Genomic DNA, 25,735 nt, shown 5'->3' with positions numbered 1-25,735 from the left:
CATTCCAGAGATTTAATAGATGGTTTAGCTCCTTTATTTGGCGACCTCTTTGACTCTGACTCTTATCAAGCTATCTAAATCACAGTTGCCTCGGGGGTGAGGGGGAGTAGATTTCCAGATATTATAAGATACCCTTCCAGGTACATAGATCCTTGAAAGTTGCCACCCAGATTGATAGGGTTGTTAAGAAGGCATATGGTGTTTTAGCTTTTATTGGTAAAGGGATTGAGTTTCAGAACCATGAGATCATGTTGCAGCTGTACAAAACTCTGGTGCAGCCACATTTGGAGTATTACGTACAGTTCTGGTCGCCATGTTATAGGAAGGATGTGGAAGTTTTGGAAAGGGTTCAGAGGAGATTTACTAGGATGTTGCCTGGTATCGAGGGAAGGTCTTATGAGGAAAGGCTGAGGGAACTGAGGCGTTGGAGAGAAGTAGTTTGTGAGAAGTAAGATAACCAGAGGGTTAAATAAGTTAGACAATGAGAGCCTTTTTCCTCTGATGGCGATGGCTAGCATGAGGGAACATAGCTTTAAATTGAGGGGCGATAAATATAGGTCAAATGTCCGAGGTAGTTGTTTTACTCGGAGTAATAGTGGCGTGGAATGCACTGCCTGCAACAATAGTAACTGCAACTTTAAGGGCATTTAAATGGTCATTGGATAGGCATATGGATGAGCATGGAATAGTGTAGGTTAGTTGGACTTCAGATTGGGTCCACAAGTCGGTGCAACATCGAGGGCCGAATGACCTGTACTGCACTGTAACGTTCTATGCTATATACAAATTAAGTTCCCTTCTATCTTTTGTTAGTTTTTGAGCTTGTAAAGACCCGGCGTCAATATGGCTGAATACTGAGGCCTCACAGGCAAAATGACCCCTCATTAGCCCCTGCTGTTTTAGATAAATTAAAGACAGTCACAGAATATTGCATTCATCCAATAATTATTAATACTGTTAAGGCATGGAGGGCACTGTGGCACAGGGAGGGTAATACATCCAAAACATCCTTTCTTTACCACCATAGCTGATATACTGGGTTTTCAGCCGGGGGTAATGCACCCCAGATTTAAATTCTGGGCAACTTAGAGAAACTCCTGTTTGGGTGGTTTATTTTGTGAAATAATGATGTCCTTTGAGCAAATAATCCGTAAATATGGTTTAGCTACCAGAAACCTTTTCCACTTTTTTCAGGTCAGGGATTTTATTCAAAAAGGGACCACGCTCTTAACCAATCCCTGCACATCTGTTATGGAGAAGAGGGTGCTTTCATGCTCAAAAGTACTCTCTCTATTAGAACTCTTTATCATATGTTACGAGGTGATCTTTCAAAAGACATTGAACGGCTTTGTGGGATCTGGGAGAGAAAATTTGTGGTTGAGATCACTATGAAGATATGGGGGGGGGGCATTTGCAAGAATGTGGGAAAGATTTTGATCTATAATAGGACCCATGCCATGCAGCTAAAGATTTTGCACAGGGTCCATCTGGCCCCAGACCATGTCTCAAAATTTAAAGTGGGAGTATCTTCATTGTGTCCAAAGTATAAAGCAATGGCACTCGCATGCATTGTTTATGGTCTTGTCGCAGGCTCCGTACATAATGGAGTGCTATGGCACGCATTATAGAGAGGGTCTTGGGGTGCTGATATTAAGATGGACCCTATCTCCCTCTTTTGGACCCACCCAATATATCATCTTTGGATGCTCATGGGGAAAAAAACCTTAATATTCTCATGTTTTGTGCAAGGAAAAATATTCTAATGCATTAGATCTCTGAAAGCCCTCCCCCCGGGTCTGACGAGTTGGCATAGGTTTATCATGGAATATATTCTTCTGGACGTTTTTACACATATAGTACACTGGAAAACTGAAAAATTTTACAGGGTATAGCAACCCTTTCTGGACTCTTTGGATATAGATTTATCTGAAATTTTAACTAGGGCTTTTGTATCGCTATATGACGGTATGATCTAGTGTGCTTGATGTCTTTGAAGGAAGAATTTCAAATAAATTTGTGTGTAATATGTAGGGCTGTTGGAGGTCAGGTGCTAATGTTTTGTTGTGTTGAGCTGTTTGATTTATTTATTTATTTATCACCTTTATTTATCTGCCTGTTTTGCACATGAGTATAGTTGTGTTTTGTTTATGTTTTTTTTCTCTTATGCTGTTACATATAATGTTTTTTTTCTCTTGTCGGTTTGTTAGTATTGTAATTTCTTTTGTAAATTTATTTAAAAATCTTTCTTTTAATAAAAATATCTATTTTAAAAAGCCATGGAACGTTTGAAACTATTTAAATTTGCTTGATAAGTCTGTAGTGGCATTAAGAGCTGCTTTTTCAGATGTTTACGATTAACAGTTCACTTAACTTCAACTGTCTCATATTTTAGAAGATGCTTTTTGCTTATGATATGCTCAAAATCAATAGTGATCAAACATTATTGCCAGTGTGTTTCTGTGTACTTAGTAAATTTAAGTATACTCTTGATTACTACTCAGCTATTCCAGTTTTTTATATTCATTGTTCTAACAGGCTCATTATAAATCCTTGTTTTATTATCAAAAATTTCTCTCACCACATATAATTGCTGTATCACAAAATGAAGTCATTAATTATAAGTCTGATTTTGATTCTGTCATTCAGTACAAGTTTTATTTTAAACTCTAATTCAGAAGGATAATGGTTTGCCCAATCTCTCTCTTTTAGTAAAACTGTTGTCTTCGTAGCACAATATTGAAACCTTGCTGAAACCCTAGAAATACGTATGCCATGGAAGTCAGAGAGAGAAAATGCTCATTGATTACTTCATATTAACTCCTCCTGGAGCAAGAAGTTCGTTGATTATTATTTTAGCACTTTTATGCACTTGGAACTATATTGAAATCTTGCAATATAAGAATTCTTTCCCCCTCTAAAAAGAAAAGCTATAAATTAATATTATTACAACATGAAGACCTCTGAAGAAATAACATACTTCAAATCAGACTGATTATCCTTCCCTTACAGTAAACTGTTCTGTTCTACTTCCAATGTAAGTTTCAAATTGACAATCTTTCAGGTTTAAATTGTTCATTTCAACAGCCTTTTTTTGCTTTCATTGATATGCAGGTGATGAGGTCTATATTTTGTTTATCTTCAGTTAATAAGAGTTATGAATTCCACTCCAACCAAATTTTTGATTTGAGCTTGTAATGCTCAGAAACTAATTTTGTTTTCTGTTAACGCGTTTATGATTTTTAGAAGAAAGAAACTCCTCTATTTGGTGCACTACAAATCACAATGAAAGTTGACCCAACATCTATCACTAGCCCCATTTTTGATCCCCAAAATTATGTTTCCTATATACGTACATATAGATTGAATCTCATTTTCTACCAAGACAAGTTATACTTACATTAGTAGTCAGCCTCAGCAGTGAAAGTGCCCTGGAATTTAAGACATGTCCACTCTTGGAATCCGATGACATTTCAAAATGTGATTACCCATACTAGTAGTTCACTTTTATACTCTTCATCCTGTTTTTGATGGGGTTATTTGAGGCTTCAAAGGAAATCATATGCTTGCGTCTGCGGATAAAGTAAACCTGAGCTGACATTTCTTTTCAAAATAATTTCCTGTACTATCGAATATGTTTCCATTTATTATATAAAGTGGTATGAAGAAAGAATATATGACAAAAGATTTTAGTTGGAAGTTCAATAGCTGAGTAACTTATTGAGAAACTTAGAATGGTCTCTGGCACTGTGACTTAAAACTCAAGCAACCAAGTATAGCATTTGACCAAATGAACAAAAGACTTTTCGTATTTCCTCAAAGCTGTGAAAACTATTGTTTAATTTGACTCTCAGGAACTTGGAAAGAACTGGGAGGAAGTTCAATCTGAAGATGACAGAGAAATGATAGAAGAGCAAGAAGAGTAAGTTGAAAGGCTTCAAATTTCTACCATTTTCAATTTGTGCATATTTTCTGTGAAAAAGTTGCCTTTATTTTTGGAAATGTATCAAAGAAACCTGGAGCAAATTACAATGCACTAATGTCAGTCACGTGATTCAAATTAAGTCATACATTGCAATAATGAAAAGTTGGCAGTTTTGTGATTCAAATTGTGTCAGACACCACATGACAGAAGAAATAGCATTTTATAATTTCCGTCTGCAGCCTTACTCAGTCCATTTATTTTCCATGTTCTTAAGAGTATTTTTTTAATTTAGTCAGCCTTGTGTTCAGATATTTTCTTGAGGAGAAAGAAATGTGAAATAGTAATTAATTTGCAACTATTAATGCATTCCTCTCTTTCATCAGTCAATGGAGGAAAAGGTAATCAGTGGTGTAAACTGTTGTCTACTCTTGCTTACAGCATTCTACATCATGGGACAAAATGCATCCAAGTTCTTGCACTTGGAAAACTGTTGGAATGTTGACAGGCCCTGACAATAAAATTCACTATTTATTAACTGCCATATATGCTCAATATTACTGACACAATGATAAGTTTGATTTCTTTTGTGAATTTCTTTTATTTTCCATGTTGGAAAGCATTTTGTATTTCTGTAAGAAGAATTTTTCATTGCACTAGCATGCTGCCAATGACAAACATAAACAATAAGATCAAACTCCATCCTTCATAATTTGTACCTTAAATTTGTATCTAGTCGGTTCTTAGAATATAATATCACAAGGAGTAACATAAAGTGATTTTGAAATGATTCATAAGCCATTTATTAAGAGTTGGGCAGTTTACTGTAAATTAATTTAATTCAGTAACGATGGAGAAGTTGGTAGTACAGTGCAGCTACCTAGTTCTCTGCTGCGGTTAATTGTACACTTTGATTACAGGCAGCTTTTTGATGAAATTCATATAATGCACTTAACGCTTTAAAAAAAAATTGCACTATTACCTTTGATTTTACCAAATCTTTGAAATTTTAATTTGGGAAAGATCAAGGCTTTGAATGGTCAGGAAGCCCACTTCTAATTGCTAAATCTCTGTTCTGCTCTTTTATTTAAATTAGTTAATTTGCCCATTTCTAATTAACCACATTACTGTGGGTTTAGATTTGTATGTAGGCCAGACCAGGTCAGAATGGTAGATTTTCCTTCTCTAAAGGACGTTAGTGACCCGGATAAGTTTTTGCAACATTCAACAGTTGTTATGTGGTTGCCTTTAAGATAGCTTTTTATTCCAGGAATTGCTTTATTGAATTCCACATTCAACATCTCTCACAGTGGGACTTGAATTCATGTCTCCACAACATTCGCCTGTCGTTCTGCATTGCTAGTCCAGTGACTACCCCATACAGTATGTTCAATCTTTGAATACAGTGGTCCCTTTACAAGATGTTAACTGTGGAAGATTGAGCAAAGATGGTGAAGCGAGATAAAGTTGAATGTCAAAAGGAGATCTCTTGTTCTGAGTGTTTATCAGTTAGCATGGTATGCCACTACTGTTAGCTGTCAATTGTCAACCCAAATCTAAATGTTATATAGATCCTGGTGCAGGAACACTTAGGTTGCATCTATGTAGCTCTTAGTCATTTTCTGTGGACCAGTCATAATGATTCCTTGGTGAAATCAAGATTATCTTCACAGGACCTATGGATGCTGTAAATCAGAAACAAAAATAGAAATTGCTGGAAACGTTCCAATGAGTCCTGGAAAGTTAACTCTGATTTCTTTCCACACATGCTGCCAGACCTGCTGAGGTTCTCTCGCAATTTCTGTTTTTGTCCCTAATCGTCACAGGTGCTCATTGTGCACCTTTGGGTTTCTGCAGTCACTGTGAACATAATGTGCATTCCTTGCTCCGACAACCACATAGTCAAGCAAGTGCCAGTATTTGAACCATTGATATTGCCACAAATTCTTGTGCTTGTCTTGCTAGTATTGGTTATGAGAAGACTATATTCTTTTATATTGAATTCAAACTCGTATAGGATCTGTAAGTGTCACTTTCATTTGTAAAGCATTTGGCTATTTGTGTAATATTTAGGAGGAACATTTAAGAACAGGAACAAGCTATTATAAATATTTCTGATGATTTATTTTTACAGTGATTGGTCAGATTGGCAAGATCATCCAGTATGTGTTGTTTGCCTCTTCTGTGAGAAAGCAAAAGATACAACTGAAAAACTGGAAATTCACATGAAGGTAGAACTCAGTAAAATAAAACCATGAAATGTGTAACTTATCCACTGAGCAGTCGACAAACAAAATAGCTTACGTAATATGTGCCTTGATTTTCATATTTTATTAAAAGCACCACGTACCTCAAAAGGATTTTATAACATTCCCTTAATGAAATTACCTGAGAGCTAACAAAAGCTTAATATTTGTCTTTTTTAAATCAAATAAACACTTTTGGGGCAGAAACGTATACATGTGCTATAGTGATCTCATCTAATTACATATACAAATAGGCTAATGTATTTCCTTGTTGAAAAATTAAGTCATTTGTCTCTTGTCTTATTAACTTTCAGCTTTTATTGTCAACAAGTGTGGCACTGGAAAAGCAACAGCAGGTCAGGCAGCATCCGAGGAGCAGGAGAGTAGACGTTTCGGACATAAACCGTTTATCAGGAATATCTGACCCACTGTGCTTTTCCAGTGCCACACTTTTTGACTCTAACCTCCAGCATCTGCAGTCCTCACTTTGTCCTTCTCAGCTTTTATTGGGCATATAAACTTCTAAAGGTTCTCTTTATTTGTCCTTAATATGTCTGCTGCAGATTTCTTCTGATTCGAAAGCATATCATGCAACTTGCTGTTCGGTCACGTAATCCAATGTATATCACTAAAAGTAACATTGGAATGGCAATTTAGAGGGAGTTATTTTCCAAAATCCCATTCATAATTAGAAAGCTTAGGCAACGACACCCTTACCAAAATCCTGAACCAATCAGGACTTCCTTTACTGTAAGGGCCTCTGCTAACTACTGCTTCCTCTCCAAACATATGTAAGGAAACCAAGGCCAAAATCCATGTCAAAGTTCACTTCATGCCCCAGTTAGAGAGAACTATAGTACAGAAGGTGTACATTCTTTTTATCAAGTTTTACTCCTTGGTACTGCTGTATGGAAAATGGCATTCTGCCATCTTGAATTATGATATGAGCAACACATTCTCCTAGTAGAAGGAGAGGGCCTATAATGCCACTTCCCCTTCTGAAACCCAGCCTTTAACAGTTCAGTTAGCAACAACCTCCAGAGAGAATCTTCACTTTAATCTTTGGGGGTCTTCCTATTTTCTAGTCATCCTATTTCAGGTTCATCATTTCATTTTCTAGTGTTGTAACAGCAGACACCATTTAAAGTTTTCTCACAGCAAAGGCAAGCTCCCTCTTGATGTTGAGAATCCTGCTGGTAGCCTGATATTCTCACTGAATGACCCAGTCCAGGAAAATGGGAAAGGGTCACATGGACACAGAGAAGTAGGTGGCAGTCTAACACCAATGGAGTTTCCCTAACCCCACCCCCTTCCCATCAAAATAATAATTGCATCCCTGCGAGGGAAACAAAAAAATTAGTATAACCAGACCATACCCGCTCAAGTGCCACACCTGTGACTACCTGAAAATACAGTAAGGAAAATTTGTTGTTTAAAAGATCTGTGGAAAGTGTAATTGTTAGTAAGAGTATTTGAAAAAGACTTTTGTTTTAAGAGTTTTCATCAATTGTGACCCCCTGGCCTGTTAGCAGTACACCAGCAAAATTGGTAAAATAATACAGCACAGAAAAATGCTATTCAGCCCATCAAGCCTGTACCAAGTCTTGAGACCACCTACTCAAACAAAAGCAACATACTATAGATGCTGGAAACCTGCAATACAAACAAAAAGTGTTAGAGAAATTCAGCAGGTGTGATCGTATCTGTGGCTTGAGAAACAGTTGCCATAATGTAATCATTGCCCAGCTGCAGAGACCAAGAGAAAATAGACAATGACATTTGTCATGATTGGAACCCGTTGGATTTTATTGACTGAGATTCTTGATTGGAGTTGTTAACCTCAGCCAATCGGCAAGCCCAGGGTGACCAATAGAAGTGCCACCAGCTCAGCCACCCGGACTCTCCTTTTAAGCCGCAAGGAATCTCATGCTTACTGATCACCAGGGGAGGAAGCCCCTTTCAACCAGATCCAGTTATCACAGCTTTTTGAGCAGAATTCTCACCAAAAAGCTTATTGAATAACTAAACCACCATGCCAATATTCCAACTCAATCTATTTTAAGAAAAAAAATTAAAATGTGCATGTTTTTTTTCTGCTGCCCAGCAAAACCTCACTTTATTCCAAAATGGGGCCAACATATGTCCTGCCCAGAGTTAACTGAATTTGTGTATCACCAATATTGTGTAAAGCTTCGAGCTAAACAGGGGAGTTTGAAAAAAATGCATATCTAATCGGTTCTGGGATTTCACTGTTTTCTAAATGCAAATATAAACCATATTTGACAAATTTTTAAAAAATAAATAAATAGGGAATTCACAACATGGGTACTGGGGAAAATATAAGCACTACTGTCTGCTCAGTTAAGGGGACTGACTCTTTTTTTAAAAAAATGAACAGAGAATTCTGAATTTTCTCTCTTCAGGGACTGACTCAATCATAAACTCTTGGTCATCTTGTGCAGTAATAGAAATGTATCATTACTTCTAAATCACAACATCTTGCATTTGAAATACAGATGCAAAGAATTCTATTTAATTACTTGAAAACATCGCTAATTTAAGGATTTGAGAATTGTTCGCGTCAAAACATTTTGATTCCTCTGGGCAAGCTGTGCCACAGGTCAGTAAGTGCAACTCAAAAGCAGGTTATTTCACATTCTTATTTTTCATTAACATCTTCCAGAAAGTGTTTGATACTAGGAAAGAATTGCCTGCACATTAGCTTGGAAAAATAATGCCAAATGAATATGCACAAGTAAACTGTATTTTAGAACAACAGTTTTCGGGCGGAAAAGAGAAGAACATAAATGGATAACACAAAGGACTGAAAGAGTCTCTTCATTTCTTCCTGTTATTTTTACAAGATCTGAAAGCCAGCACCAGTGACAGAACAAAGTAGAGAACACTATTCACTGAGAATTCAAGGATTGCATGTATTTTATTGCCCCTTAGGATGCAAGGCAGCCACAAAACAGTCATAGTCCCATATTCAAAAATAACAAATCCAGCGTCTTTAAAGATTATGCAATTTTTAAAATTCTTGTTAGAAATTATCTCTTTCTCACCCTACAGATTCTGCCAGACTTGCTGAATATCTCCACTACTTTGTGCTTTCATTTTATTTTGTATCAGAACTTCTGTGCTTTTGAAATGTTAGACCTATGTTTGTGCGTGTGCTTAATGTCATATTGTATTATTTTTCTAAGGTTCATTAATAACCTTTGTAGCTGGCTCCTTCGTTTTGATATAGCAAACTATATGTTAATTGAGGTGTGATATATCTGCATGCTGAAAAAGACTTCAAATATTTGTTGTGACTATCAAGGCAGTTAAAAATATAGCAGCCAATACACTGCTTTCCTCCTCCCCCACCCCCCACCCCATCCTTTTAACCTTGTCGTGCCAGAATGTTATTAATGCAATTTTATTGTTAGCATTGTTGATATTGACATTAAACTGCCTGCCCTATTTTGTAGGTAGCCCATCAATTTGACTTTCCAAAATTGAAGTCTGAAATGGGTATGTATGTATGGTTTTAGATCTATTATATTTACAAAAAATTGTTCTTGATATTATTTGGTTATATTTTCTGCAATAGCTTTATTGACATTGGTATGTTGATGGAATGTCTTCAAACGTAGGATACACATTTCCACCCACAATCTTCCCATATGGTGAATTCCTAATATCAAATGTAGGCATTTAGCGATTCTCAACAAATGAAAGAGGAGATCAGTTGGCCACACTGCTCCAGCAATTTTTCTATTAGCCTAGAATGGAGGTTCTCAGAGCATCATCTTTTGCAGCAGCTAAAGACTTTCTGGTTGAAAAATAGAAGAATAAACAAAAATTGCAAAGGATAAATATTCAATTTAAAATTAGACTGATAAAATCCTTCTTTGCAATCTATTCTAACTGTGTAAGCCAGCAATCTGTGATAAAGAGAAGTATGTGTGAGATGTTGGGTGGTGACTCATTGAAGCCTGTGAATAATTTATAGTTCAGTGGGGTTTAACAGGAGAATGAAAGAAGTCCAGAAGCAATATTTGCTCCATGCAGCTGAGAACAGTTAGAATTCTGAGAAGCTTGGGGACTGTATTTCCTTGGTAAAGCTAGCTATCAGCGAAAATAATGCAACTATACCTGCAAGTAGGTGCTGGAGTGCAGTTTCATGCATCTCGTGGAATATCATCCTGAGAAAGGAGGGAGAAGTACCAGAACATGATCAGGCTTTCAGGAAGTCTGTGATGGAATGGTTTTTGAGGGAGTTTTGAAGCTTGACCTCCAAAAGAGAAGAAATTGAATTCCAGGTGGAATTTTATCCATGATTCATTCATGTCTGGAAGGTTGCTGATAAAGGAGGTTAAAAATGCGTTGCTGGAAAAGTGTAGCAGGTCAGGCAGCATCAAAGGAACAGGTTGCTGATAAATCCATGGAATCTGGCTTGACTGAATACGTTTCTTGTTTTGAGGGGTATCAACTAGTTTATGTATTTATGTCTGGTTCATTCTGGATGTTAGAGTAAGTTATATATTGTTGCTTTGTAATACTATTCTAAATTTATATTAGTAAATTTTGTGTTAGTTTGTTCAAAACCATAGAATCATGTTTCTTTACTCTCTTCGTACCTGGATCTCACATCTTGTTAACATTTTCTTCTGAAAAATTACTGCTCCCTGGCGCAATTGTAATGTAGATTTGGCAATCTGATCCACAAGACTGATAATATTTACAAAGAGATACAAATTTTCCTTTGTCTAATTCCAAGGATTGCACGGAAATATTTCTCATTTTAAGACTCTTACTGTAAAAACAAACGAGTCAATCTTACTACGCTACAGAAACAGTGGCCTCTACCCCACCGAATAACGCCATCTTATAAGTTGATAAGCTTAATCTCCAAAATTCTGAGGGAAGCTATACAAAATAACATCTCAAATCTAAGAACATTATGAAACTAATTTGATGAGTCACTTTGTCTTTTCCTATAATTGATTTTCACATGTTTACTGCTATTTTGAGGTGCATTATAACATTCTGTGACAATTTAGAGCTCGAATGTATTCTATCCTGCATACACTGAAAAAAGGTTTTTTTTTCCCTCGATATTTCACAGGTTTAAATTTCTACCAGCAGGTAAAATTAGTAAATTTTATCAGAAGAGAAATTCACCAGTGCCGATGCAATAAGTGTGGGGAAGCATTTAGCTCAAAAGCAGAAGTTGTCAGCCATATGACTAAGACAAACCACATTATGTCACTGCTAGACAGATCTGCCTGGGATCAGCCACAGTAAGTGTTAAATTCAAGTAGTTTAATTAGTTTAAAATACTGTGAATATATTTCCCCTATTGTTACCGTATACTTAGTGCTGTTTGTTACCTGTATGTTAGTATACTGAATTTCTAATTTAAGGGTGTGTTATTATCATGGCAATGCTATTGCTTTTTGATCCAGAGGCTGGAAATGTAAATTTTAATTCAGTTAATGAAATAAAAGCTTAATTAGATAAGTAAAGGTGGTCATGAAATTATTAGATTGTTGTACAATCCTAACCGATTTATGATCTGATATAGAAAGGATGACAACTCTACATATGAGATGGAGGTTTGGGGATGAAGATAAAAGCTTGGAAGGGTAAGAGTAACACAAGGTGGGAGTTTGGGGTCATCGACAGCAATCAGCAATCGCCTGGTTTCCATGGGGTATGGAAACATGCCTGGGTAAGGGATTAAATGGGAAGATCAATACTTAGAGCGAGGGATCAGTAGGAATGTGGGGAAGGTCAAAGTTGACAATATTGAAAGAAGGGCTACCAAGAAGGCAATGTGTCCATTTTGAGCTTTCACCAAGGGTAAGAAACTGAGCCTGAATCTTTCTGCATGAAGTGTGATTACTGTTTTCTCCCACTGGGATACAAATAACAAGTGGACAATGGTGATGAAAATAGCTACAATCACATCTGAATGGGAGGGTTAAATACTTTGTTCTGTGTGAGAAGGGGTGTCATTTTTGAACGATGTGAGGCCCTTCAAAGCATCATAACATTACACATACGCCCATATAATAGAGGTGGAAGACTCTTAGGAACACTACCTACCCTGTGTGAACTTTAGGCAGTGGACTACAAATCCTTGATCCAAGCAATCTTCACCACACCTTGCAGCATCAGAGATAACAGATAATGATTATGGTGAGTAAGCAACGTATTACAGTCTGAAAAGATGCGTCCTAATTGTCCAAATTGCCAACAGCTTCCCAGTTCTCATAGTCCTCGGGCTTTGAAGGAGTTCTTTGGATTTCTCAAATCCTTAAGTTTGTTTTTTCATTTCTTGACAGGGAGCACAGAGCAATTAGTTCACAAATAATATGGTATCTGTGTTTATTGGTTAAAAACAATACCGTACAGTAACTGGTGAAGGAAAATAAAGGGCTTCCTTCAGTCTTTAGATATTTTAGCAACGACACGCACATTCACACGTCACCTGTCCTTTTTGGCAGTTTGCAAGTTTCTGCCACCAATGCACTCATCCACAAGCTGTTTAGCTCCCCGGGAGTCAATTTGATAATTGTTGGTGGGTCAGTGGCTTTTGCCACCCACAACTGGTTACAACTCTATGATCAACAACTTGTTTTTGGCTGAATCACACTTTGTTCCAGACCCCTGGAGTTCCTTCTTAATCTTCCCCACTGCTTGCAAAGCAAGAGTATTAATACACTCGCAGAGTCAGTAGCACTTTCAAAAGTGCAATAATTCTTTCCTTTATTTTGAAAAACAGCCCTATTCCTAGTTCAATGTGCATTCAACAATAAAGAAAAACCTAAAGATACCTTTTTTAGAATTTAAATAAAATTATTATTTGCTGAAACTATGGGCTTAAACTTCCCTGGAATTGGTTTCCAGTCTCTTGACAGTCCTCAAACAGTAATATTCCTTCCTTGATCACGTGGAAACATGGCAGTAATATCTTCACCAGCATGTGCTCCTGACTGTAATCTTACCAAGCTATCCACTTAGGTGTCATCAGTATCTGAGCTCGTGGAGAGTGCAAAAGGCAGCCTGTAAGGAATCTGTGGCTTCTTGCTCCGAGGTAGAGGAAGAGAATGTGTTTCAGGGCTGATGAGCACCACCAAAACCGTGCAAATGTCATTAGTACCTGGAGAAGTTAAAAGAGAGAATGTGTCACCAACAAAGGATAAACAAAGGCGCATCTTCAGACTGCATTCATAGTGGTGATAATGGGGCAGTAGCACAGCAAATGGGCAATGCTCCTTACTTGGTTATTAGGACATGGAGGTTTTGGCATCATGGTTTGAACAGTCACAGTCCTCACCAGCCAGGTTCCTGTACTAATAGGAAGTGAGGAGCCAAATGTCGGATACCCCGCCCGATATCTTGGCTGTCTCCTCTCATTTATAGGCAATTTTCTCCTGAAATGAAACATAAGGAGGGATTGAGTGTGATGAAAGTGACTGGCACAACTGTTCATGCTGGTGGGGGACAGGTGATGTGGTGATCCAAGTGAGTGAGTAGGCACTGCACATGCCATGCAGGATTAGTACTGTGGGGGCAATTCAGTGGCTGAGAGTGACAAAAGGAAGATGTTTCATGTGAGAGTGGTAGATTGTAAGCCTTGGTGGGAGGTATGTACACAAAGAGCAAGAAGTGGTGCATAGGTAATGATGTGAATTTGAGAAGATCGCATGAGAAAACTCACTAGGCCTCACCGAGAGACACCCCTCTAATCAACTCGTCAAAATGATGCTTAGTTGATTTCTAGGAAGATTCAGCCCTTTGAGATTTTTTAAAAATTCACTCAGGATGCTAGGGCAGTGTTTATCATCCATCTCAAATTATCCAGGGGGCAGTTAAGAGTCATTGCTGTGGGTCTGGAGTGACATTTTGTTCAGATCAGGTAAGGATGGCATTAGTAACAAGATGGATTTTTCCAACAATTGACAGTTGTTTCACGGTCACCATTCAAACCATAATTCTAGATTTTTGTTTGCCTCAAATTCCACTGTCTCCTATGATGCAATTTGAACCCGGCTGCCCAGAATGTTGCCTGGATTCCTGGATTAACACTCTAGTGATAATACCACTAGACCATCACCTCACCTGTGATTGCAGAGTGGATAAATAATTGTGCAGCAACCAGACAATTCAAGGTATCCGAGAAAAGCATAATAGATTGGAGAATCTCCACATAGACAGGCACTTAAGAATAAATGAGCAAAGCCTAACATGGCCACAGTTGGAAGTCAAAGTTGCCAAACATGCAAGGCAAATCACCAGAATGAACTCTCAGCTTCTCATATCTCTGAATCATCAACCTGAAACAAACAAGCAAGATAAGCATTGCAGATTTCAGCGTCAGCCCTGGATGATGTCAATGTGTGTGACAGGAAAAAATTTGACATTGTGACCAAACAAACCAAAATTACACAGTGGCCCCTAACTAAATTTTGTAACAAATACATTATAAAAATTAAAAAAAATAAAAACATAGGAAATCAGAGTCAATCAGTATATTATGCGGACCCTTAAGTCTTCCCCACCAAGATGTAAGTGAAACCGCATCTTGTGCACCATGTAGAATACCTTTATGAGGAAAGGCCTATATCCTCGAGTTCAGAAGAATCCGGGGTGACTTGATTGAAAATAAGATCCTAAGGGCACTTAATCATGAAGACGTTAAAAGGAAGTTTCCTAGTGTGAGAGGATCTGGAACTACACAAAGCAATATATATTTTCATCTGGGATGTGATCAGATTATGCAGCATTGGCTATGTTGTTATTGAAGTTCGATTGCAAAACATATGATAAGTTGGTTTAACCAGCCTTTGTTTGGTTGTTGGATGTCCCTCTGAACAAGTCATTCAAGAATAGCATGAAGAAAAAGTGGAAAGACCAGATGATCTGAATTCATACTCAACCTTGCACAATAACTGTAACTCAATCTGTAGTATTATAAAACTACAATTTAACCCAGAAATGAGATGAGGTCCAAACTGGAAACTAAGAATTGTGATGAAGAGGAAGTAATAGAAAACATTATGGGGTAACAATTTGAGAAAACGGAAGAAGTGAAAATTATAATTATAGTTAGACCTATAAACTTTGGGGTCGTACTTAAGACTTCAGTGACTGAAACTAATGCTGAATGATCACTTGAATGGCCAGGATTTGGATTAGAAAGTAAACATGACAGGAAGTTATTTGGATGGAACTGAGAAATAAGAAAGAGATGATCACCTTAATGATTACCTTATTGGGATTGTATTATAGACCCCCTAATAGTCAGAGGGAAATTGAGAAACAGAATTGTAAGGAGATCTCAGCTATCTGTAAGAATAATAGGGTGGTTATGGAGGAGATTTTAACTTTCCAAACATAGACTGAGACTGCCATAGTGTTAAGGGTTTAGATGGAGAGGAATTTGTTAAGTGTGTACAAGAAATTTTCTGATTCGGTATGTGGATGTACCTACTAGAGAAGGTGCAGAACTTGACCTATTCTTGGGAAATAAGGCAAGGCAGGTGATTGAGGTGTCAGTGGGGGAGTGCTTTGGGGCCAGTGACCATAAGTCTATTAGATTTAAAATAGTGATGGAAAAGGATAGACCAGATTTAACAGTTGAAGTTCTAAATTGGAGAAAGGCCAATTTTGACAGCCGACCTTCGAAAGCTGTTTGGGGGCAGATGTTTGCAGGTAAAGGGACAGCTGGAAATGGGAAACCTTCAGAAATGAGATCATGAGAATCCAGAGAAAGTTTATTCCTGTTAGGATGAAAGGAAAGGCTGGTAGGTATGGGGAATGCTGGATGACTAAAGAAATTGAGGGTTTGGTTAAGAAAAAGAAGGTAGCATATATCAGGTACAGACAGGATAGATCGAGTGACTCCTTAAAAGAGTATAAAGGAAGTAGGAGTATACTTAAGAGGGAAATCAGGAGGGCAAAAAGGGGACATAAGATAGCTTTGGCAAATAGAATTAAGGAGAATCCAAAGGGATTTTACAAGTACATTAAGGACAAAAGGGTAACTAGGGAGAGATTAGAGACCCTCAAAGATCAGCAAGGCGGCCTTTGTGTGGAGCCACAGAAAATGGGGGAGATACTAAATGAGTATTTTGCATCAGTATTTACTGTGGAAAAGGATATGGAAGATATAGACTGTAGGGAAATAGATGGTGACACCTTGTAAAATGTCCAGATAACAGAGAAGGAAGTGCTGAATGTCTTGAAACAGGTAAAGGTGGATAAATTCCCAGGACCTGATCAGGCATACCCTAGAACTTTGTGGGAAGCTAGAGAAGTGATTACTGGGCCTCTTGCTGGGGTTTTTGTATCATCGATAGTCACAGGTGAGGTGCCAAAAGACTGGCGGTTGGTTAACGTGATGCCACTGTTTAAGAAGGGTGGTAAGGACAAGCCAGGGAACTACAGACCAATGAGCCTGACATCGGCGGTGGGCAAGTTGTTGGAAGGAATCCTGAGGGACAGGATGTACGTGTATTTGGAAAGGCAAGGACTGATTCGGGATAGTCAAGATGGCTTTGTGCGTAGGAAATCATGACTCTCAAACTTGATTGAGTTTTTTGAAGAAGTAACAAAGATGATTGAGAGCAGAATGGTAGATGTGATCTATGTTAGATTCTCTACAGTGTGGAAACAAACCCTTCAACCCAACAAATCCACACTGACCCTCCGAGGAGTAACCCACCCAGACCCATTTTTCTCTGACTAATGCACCTAACAATATGGGCAATTTAGCTTTGCCAATTCACCTGACCTGCGCGTCTTTGGAAAGTGGGAGGAAACATGAGCACCCAAAGGAAACCCACGCAGACACAAGGAGAACGTGCAAACTCCATGCAGACAGTCACTCAAGGCTGGAATTGAACCTATGACCCTGTGCTGTGAGGCAGTAGTGCTAACCACTGAGCCATTGTGCTGCTCTTCAGTAAGGCGTTCAACAAGGTTCCCCATGAGAGACTGATTAGCAAGGTTAGATCTCATGGAATACAGGGAGAACTGGCCATTTGGATACAGAACTGGCTCAAAGGTAGAAGACAAAGGGGGGTGGTGAAGGGTTGTTTTTCAGGCTGGAGGCCTGTGACCAGTGGAGTGCCACAAGGATCGGTGTTGGGTCCTCTACTTTTTGTCATTTACATAAATGATTTGGATGCGAGCATAAGAGGTACAGTTAGTAAGTTTGCAGATGACACCAAAATTGGAGGTGTAGTGGACAGCGAAGAGGGATACCTCAGATTACAACAGGATCTTGACCAGATGGGCCAATGGGCTGAGAAGTGGCAGATGGAGTTTAATTCAGATAAATGCGAAGTGCTGCATTTTGGGAAAGCAAATCTTAGCAGGACTTATACACTTAATGGTAAGGTCCTAGGGAGTGTTACTGAACAAAGAGACCTTGGAGTGCAGGTTCAAAGCTCCTTGAAAGTGGAGTCGCAGGTAGATAGGATAGTGAAGAAGGCATTTGGTATGCTTTCTTTTATTGGTCAGAGTATTGAGTACAGGAGTTGGGAGGTCATGTTGCAGCTGTACAGGACATTGGTTAGGCCACTGTTGGAATATTGCATGCATTTCCGGTCTCCTTCCTATCAGAAAGATGTTGTGAAACTTGAAAGGATTCAGAAAAGATTTACAAAGATGTTGCTGGGGTTGGAGGATTTGAGCTATAGGGAGAGGCTGAACAGGCTGGGGCTGTTTTCCCTTGAGCGTCGGAGGCTGAGGGGTGACTTTATAGAGGTTTACAAAATTATGAGGAGCATGGATAGGGTAAATAGGCAAAGTCTTTTCCCTGGGGTCAGGGAGTCCAGAACTAGAGGGCATAGTTTTAGGGTGAGAGGGGAAAGATATAAAAGAGACTTAAGGGGCAACTTTTTCACGCAAGAGGGTGGTGCGTATATGGAATGAGCTGCCAGAGGAAGTGGTGGAGGCTGGTACAATTGCAACACTTAAAAGGCATTTGAATGGGTATATGAATAGGAAGGGTTTGGAGGGATATGGGCCAGGTGCTGGCAGGTGGGACTAGATTGGGTTGAGATATCTGGTCGACATGGACAAGTTGGACCGAAGGGTCTGTTTCCATGCTGTCCATCTCTATGACTCTATGACAGATCTGGCCCAAAACAATTCTGACCAATGTATCAGAATCCTTAGAGAAAAGTACATGTCTTTCTGATAGTTTACAAAATTTGAAGATAGCATTTGACAATTTCATGTAAAATGTGGAGGATTTTTAAGTACTTTTTTTAGGGCATGTAATCATAAGATATTTGTTCTTCCACACAAGTCATGTCCAGCGGAACAAAACAAGGAAATCAATTCCCATTAAGGGCACTGTTCTTACAGAATGGTTAAATTGAAGGAATGCTCGAGTAACTGGATTGTATTCAAATAATCCAAGAGTTCTGTTCTAACTTTCTTGTTGCTGTGATGTTTCAGTTATTCATTAATTCCATGAATAAATAAACTCAGCAATGAAGGCAAATTAGCTATACTAAATTAAACTGAACATTTCATGCCTCATGTTTTACAGATATGTGTATATTTTATATGTTAAGTATTGAGCTATTTCCAAATGATGCAAGTTAAAATGTATAGCTACAGTGGTGACAGACTCTCATAGATGTTAGAACAGGGAACAGTACAGCCCATAATGTTATGCCGAGCATTTATGTTAATCTAAGATCAACCTAACTTACACACACTTCTATTTACTGTCGTTCATTTGCTCATCCAGCAGTAGCTTCAGTGTCCCTAACATCTCTGACTCTACCATCACTGCTGACAGTGCATTCCATGCACTCATCACTCTCTGTGTAAAGAACCCAACTCTGACATCTCCCCTATACCTTCCTCCAATCACCATAAAATTATGACCCCTCGTCCCAGCCATTTCTGCTCTGGGAAAAGATCTCTGGCTATGAACTCTCATTATCTATGTCTCTGACTACCTTGTACACCTGTATCAAGTCACTCCTCTCCCTCCTCCTTTTCTTCAGTGTGAAAAGCACTAGCTCACTCAGCCTCTGTTCATAAAGCAAGTCCTCCAATCCAGACAGCATCCTGGTAAATCTCCTCTGCATCTCCTCTGCATCCTCTCTGATGCATCCAAATCCTTTCTACAATGAGGCGACTAGAACTGGACACACTATTCCAAGAGTGGTTTAACCAGGGTTTTATAGAGCTGCAGAAAGACTCACAGATCTTAACCTCAATCCCCCGTTAACAAAACCCAAAACACAATACGCCCTTTTAACAACCCAATCAAACTTTGGTGGTATCCCACTGTTCCTCCAAACTACCAGGAATCCTTTCTTTAACCCTGTATTCAGCATTCAAATTAAACCTTCCAAAATGAATCACTTTCCATTTATCCGGGTTGAACTCCATCTTCTAATTCGCAGCCCAGCTCTGCATCCTGTCAATGTCTTGTTGTAACCTGCAACAGCCCTCTACACTATCTACAGCACCACCGACCTTTGTGTCATCAGCAAACCTACTAACCCACTCTTCCACTTTTTCATCCAAGTAATTTATAAAAACTGCAAAGAGCAGAGACCCAAGAACAGATCCCTGCGGGACACCACTGGCTATCAACCTCCAGGTGGAGTAGTTTCCATCCACTACCACTTGCTGTCTTCTTTTGGCCAGCCAATACTGTATCCAGACAGCCATATTTCCCTCTATCTCATAACTCCTAACTTTCTGAATGAGCCTACAATGGGGAATCTTATCAACTGCCTTACTGAAATCCACATACACCATATCCACTGATCGACCTTCATCAACTTGTCTCATCACATCCTCAAAGAACTCAATAATGCTTGTGAGGCATGACCTGCCCCTCACAAAGCAAAGCCATGCTGACTATCTTTAATCAAATTGTTTTTCAAATAGTCATAAATTCTATGTCTGAGTCCTTTCCTGTACCTTGCTTACCACAGATATAAGACTGACGAGTCTGTAATTCCCAGGGATTTCCCTATTCCCCTTCTTGAACAGAGGAACAACATTCATCTCCCTCCTAAGTTATTTCATAGAATTTCAAAATTGGTTTACATACAATACCTTTGAAAAAACTACTTTGTTAACTGTATATCGTTCACAGTTGTTAATTTTGCACATCTTGGTTTAATGTCAATTCATGCAATCATGTTGTTTCTGTTTTAGGTATTATTTTCCTACTTATGAAAATGATGCTCTTCTTTGCTCCCTGTCTGACTGGGAGAGTGAATCCATGGATGACAACCAAGCGACAAATGTTCCTGTCATTGCAGAAGATATTTCAAACTTGCAAGCTTTGAAAGAAAGTAGCATTTTAAATTGTTTGCGCAACCCAGATACCAAGAACTAATACTCGTTCTTTCTCTAAACAAAGAGAACCATCATTTCGTGAATTCACCAGTGGCAGCTTTTAATATTCTTTTGCTATAACTCGACAACATCAATTGTCCGAGTGCAGAGAAATCTCTATTATCTGAAGGACACGGGCGGGCAGGATTTCATTCAGTCAGTTGAATGCTGGATAACATAGTTTAGCCAAGCGTCGGGACCTTGTCATCTTACTGGATAATCCAAAATTCGGATAATTGAATGTCGGATAATCAAGGTTCCCCTGTACTTGTATGATTTGACTGTGATTAGCTCATTTAGTTAATCTGCTCAGCAAAACTGAGGTACCCTGGTGGTACTCCTGCTGAACATCTAGGTGCTTGGAGCTCATCGGATAATTCATAAGCAACAAAATTTTACTTGGATATAATCATGACATTCTGCTGGTCTTGAGCTACTTGGATTAGACCGGAACAAAACATTTTTGAAATAATTTGATTATTTGTAATTTGTCAGATCTTTTAATCTTCCCCATTGGTTTTGTGAATTGTTTCCCTTCACACTATATATGTCTAACTGAGATTTAATATGAAAGAGTGATCTAGCCAGGGACAAAGCATTCAAAGTATGTTTCTGAACTGCTAAAATTGAAATGAAGAATTCATTTTTGAAATTTCTGAAGAAGGTTTGGGAGGACTTGAAACATAAAATCGGTTTCTCTCTACAAAAGCTGCTACCAGAACTGCTGAACTTCTCCAGCATTTTTATTTTTATTGCTTCATTGCTTATTTTTTTGTTTTTGTTGAACAGTTTATTGACTTGGCCAATAAATTACTTTTGACAACTGAGTATTTCCTTAAACATGGCAGCATTCAGTTTAGTTTGGTTTGTGATTTTTAGCTTATTGGTTAATATCTGCATAAACTCCTCAGAAGTAGCAAAGTTGTTAACTCATTCAAGATGATGTTTAAAATATTCCATACATTCATAAGTAAACTTGAGAAAAGTTGGAACACTTTTCCACCCAGAAGGTAAAATGACAGTAACGTTTAATTACAGTAGAAGACTATTTTCCAAACTATTTAAGTGTTCCATTACAACATTGGCAGCTGTGCTGTGGCATTCTGGAAATGAACAAGGGAAGTGACTAATGGGCACATTACCCCAAAATAAAAGTTGTCCTTTGAAAGAATTGATTAACAAAAGGACAAAAGTAAGATATCCATTGTAAAGTTAACTTATTTATTGTGTATTCATATTAGTTCAAGAAAGAATAACCTCAAATGCAAGTTTTGAATTTTTGATTAGATTAGATTAGATTAGATTCCCTCCAGTGTAGAAACAGGCCATTCAGCCCAACAAGTCCACACCAACCCTCCAAAGAGTAACCCACCCAGACCCATTTTCCCTCTGACTAATGCACCTAACACTACGGGCAATTTAGTTTGGCCAATTCACCTAACCTGCACATCTTTGGATTGTGGGAGGAAACCAGAGCACCTGGAGGAAACCCACACAGACACGGGGAGAATGTGCAAACTCCACACACACAGTCACCCGAAGTGAGAATCGAACCTGGGTCCCTAGTACTGTGAGGCAGCAGTGCTAACTATGTCAAAATAATTTTATGATTGGTCCAAAAATCTAATTCTAAAGTGATCACAAATTTTCGATGTTATTAGTTTGTTTAATCCCAGACCTTGTAAGAGAAAGTTTAAAAGTTTTTTTTAATCCACCTTTTCACATTCAGGCATGTGTACGTATGTCAGATTTGGTGAAAGATTGCATTGCACCTATTAAATACTTGGAACTGGCAGTGATATTGATTTGATAGAATTGTGTGTTCTTCAATTTTCCTTTGATTAAAAATGAATTCAGCACTTAAAAAAATTGAACTGCTTACATGATAACTTTTATATTTAAACAGAAGTTCACAGTGAGCATGCTACCAGGCTATGCTGCCACATAAGATATTAGAGCTTCATTTCAGTGTTAAACTATCAAAACCAGGAACTGGGATTTTTCTAATGTTCTACATAATTATTTTTAAAATCATTATGAAAGGAAGCACCAGTAGAAACTTGAAAGTGAAAGATCATCATCGGCAGTTTTGTTCAATGATTGAAAAAGCTGCAGATTCGTTTGTCCTCTCAAGTTTAATGTAATTTAAAACCATCTAGTTTTCTGTAAATTGTGTTCTCCATCAGTTTCTTTGATTATGTTTCCTTAATGCCCAATAGTAAATCATTGTTTTTAATTTAATGCTAGAAGTACTTTTTAGAAACTTCTCTGTCAAAATGGCTACTTTTCCCAATAGACTTAAGTGTCATTGATAAGGCAGCACTTTTATTGACCATCCCTAACTTCGAGATAGTTCACCACCATCGTGAACTCATGCATTTCATGTGGTATAGATATATACAGACATTGCCGTTGGAGAGAGAGATCCATGATTTTGATCCAGTGTTAGTGAAAGAATGACCTGACAATGCCTTATCAGGATAATGTATGATTTGAAGGGGAACTTGCTAGTAATTTAGTTCTCATGTGCCTCCTACTCAATGTCATGGGTTTGGAAACTTATTGATGGAATCCCAGGAGTTTCTGACCAGCTTCTTTTGGATGCTAATCCAGTCAATTATTTTGAATGTGGCAAATGAGATAACTATCCATTGGTCTGCTTTGCTCTTATATACCGTTGACTTTAGCATAAAAACCAAACATTGTCATGGTAATTAAACTCAACAATTTTCAGCATCCCTTCATTGCTCATTTATCAACACTATTGATCTTAATACCTCTCAAATGCAATGTTACTAATACAAGTAACAAAGAAAAATAATGTGCACTGCTAAAATCATGCTGTCACAAAACATTAAAATAAAACTTATGGAAAACAGAACTGGAACTGAATGGAGCTATTCTAAGAACATTAAGTAAGGGGAATGTGGCTTAGTACATGACTCATCCATTTCATGTAAACTTCAGCAAAATTATGGTTACATGGATCGGATGTGAACTAACTGTGAAGACTAAAATCTACAGTCTATCATGCATTTATGGAATAGACTGCCACCTAGTGCAATAAATGCTAATTCAGTCAGTGTACGATAGGATGTTACAAAATTATAAATTATGGAACAAGTGGTTGGGGGTTTTGTTTTGGAGCAGGAAAAATATGTAACAGATTAAGTGAGCAAAATAAGACAAATCTTCTCAACCCTCTTTATCATGTATTTTCTATCCACTTTTTAAATTGAAAAGCAGGATATTTTCAAACAGTAGTCCTTTGGAAATCACTGCAGATTTATTCTGACTTGATCGACTATTTCATACAGGGAACAATTTGATATGAGTGCTATAGTGGAAATCATTCAGGAAATTGACAAAATATGAAGTTAAAGAACAATCTGATCAAGTTGTAATTGTCAAATTACTGAATAGAAAAGCTCTTTAAAACGATTGATACCTAGCCAAAAGCCTCTTGCATCACAGATTGGAAAGCTCGAAAAACATTTGATTGAGGTCTGATGAAAGGCCTGGGCTTTTTCTTATCTGGAGAGACTATTTGAATCAGATAGTTTTACAAGAATCAAGAGCCTTACGTAAATTACATAAGTCTAGAACTTGTAAGACAAGTTTTTTTTTGTCATTTGCTTTAGCTTACCCAGTGAGAATTGGTTTATTGCAGATGTTCGAAATGGGGCTGAATGAGTATTATCTGTGGCTGATTTCACAGTACATGAGATTGCTGGGCTGTTGTGGTGCAAATGGTAGTGAGCCAAGAGGTCTGGGTTGGAGTTCAACCTGCTCCAGAGGTATGTCTTAGTATGTCTGAACAGGTTGGTTAAAAGTATCTTTAAATGCTTGCTTGAATATTGATCACTGGATTTTGTTTTCCCTGAGTGAGCCTTAACATTCTATAAATGTTTCTTTCTAAATAAGTGAGCTACTCCTACACATCATTCCCATATTTTAGTTTAAAAATTGGCTTAAAGAGCTTTTTTTTCAATTTGGTTCCAAATTTCAAAATATAATTGATATGTTGAAAGTATTATTGACAAAAATAGCTTCTTACTGGGATAAAATTGTTTTTTCAACTCCAACTGAGAGAAACTAATGCTTAGTTTGGTGAGATTGAGCCCATTGGATTTGGTGGGAGTCAAAACATTAAAATGGTCTGGAAGACTGTAAGTGAACATGTATTCACACACACAATCAACTGGATTGACACATAGCTGAATCTAAATACAGCAATAGAATAAATAACATTTTCCAGTGGTTTAATGAAACAAAGTAAAGGTCCAGGTTTTGAAATTGTAATGATGGTAAGACTGCCAAGATTTGTTGTCATTACTCCATGAAACTGGCATCCACTTGCAGCTCAATACAGACTTTTGTCAGTTGCTATCAGCGATAGCCTACCATTCAACAGGATGCACATCTGCAGTCTTCACAATTGCAATCAGCACAGAAACCAATAATTTTGGCCTGGATATTAATACTTCACGCTATTACTGTATTTTTAAAAATTTGTAAATGTGCCTTGTTGAATGAGATGTAATTGAGATTTTCAAAATTCTCTACTCTTGGAAAAGCTAATTGTAGAATTCTAGTGTTATTCCTTCCTGATTAAAAGTCCATTTTTGAAATTGTAAAAACCCAATTTTTATTTTATTAAATTTTAAATAATTAAATAAATATTTATCGTTAATTTAATATTTATATGTATGCTTCAATCTTTAATTTATTCTTTGCAAAATGTTTGAAATGTAACATTTAATCTGTGCTCTTATCTTCCAAGTTTGTTGGCTATTCTGTATGCTTGATGACTTCACTGTTTCCGGACACCAGAAGTCCCTATAGTTGGTTGACGAAATGAAATTGTTACTGTAATGGGGGAAGTCAAAATTGCATATCTTGTTAAATCTTTGTGGGTAGCTTTCTTCAAGATCAACAGTGCATACTGTTCATTCATCACTGACTGCAAAATCTGGATAAGTATGTTCCAATTTGACATGGGATTCATTTGCGTTCTTTATTGGAAGTGTATATGCAACCTTTTTGTTAATTCAAATATCAGTACTAGTTTTGAAATCATGTTATTTCTTGATCAGAATTGCAGGGTTGACTGCATTTTGCTAATCTTTAGCAGCTGAAGTAACTGTTTGAAAGTAAATGGCAAATGATTTGGTACAGAACTTTTTAA

At 37.7% G+C, this 25,735-nt stretch overlaps 1 protein-coding gene across 1 annotated transcript in view; it reads left to right on the top strand.

Moving 5' to 3' along the window:
• The window catches only part of znf277 (zinc finger protein 277), a 77,417-nt gene extending 52,257 nt beyond the window's left edge, over positions 1–25,160 (top strand). The window contains exons 8-12 of the mRNA XM_060839819.1: positions 3,852–3,919; positions 6,054–6,150; positions 9,642–9,684; positions 11,282–11,456; positions 20,365–25,160. Coding sequence (XP_060695802.1) covers positions 3,852–3,919; positions 6,054–6,150; positions 9,642–9,684; positions 11,282–11,456; positions 20,365–20,548 — 567 coding nt within the window. The 3' untranslated portion in view covers positions 20,549–25,160. The remainder of the gene's footprint in view (positions 1–3,851; positions 3,920–6,053; positions 6,151–9,641; positions 9,685–11,281; positions 11,457–20,364) is intronic.
• The last annotated feature ends 575 nt before the right edge of the window (positions 25,161–25,735 follow it).

Source organism: Hemiscyllium ocellatum, chromosome 19 (genome assembly GCF_020745735.1).
Source record: "Hemiscyllium ocellatum isolate sHemOce1 chromosome 19, sHemOce1.pat.X.cur, whole genome shotgun sequence".
Taxonomy (NCBI): domain Eukaryota; kingdom Metazoa; phylum Chordata; class Chondrichthyes; order Orectolobiformes; family Hemiscylliidae; genus Hemiscyllium; species Hemiscyllium ocellatum.
The sequence above is the reverse complement of the archived record's forward strand: the minus strand, read 5'-3'. Positions and strand labels throughout refer to the sequence as shown.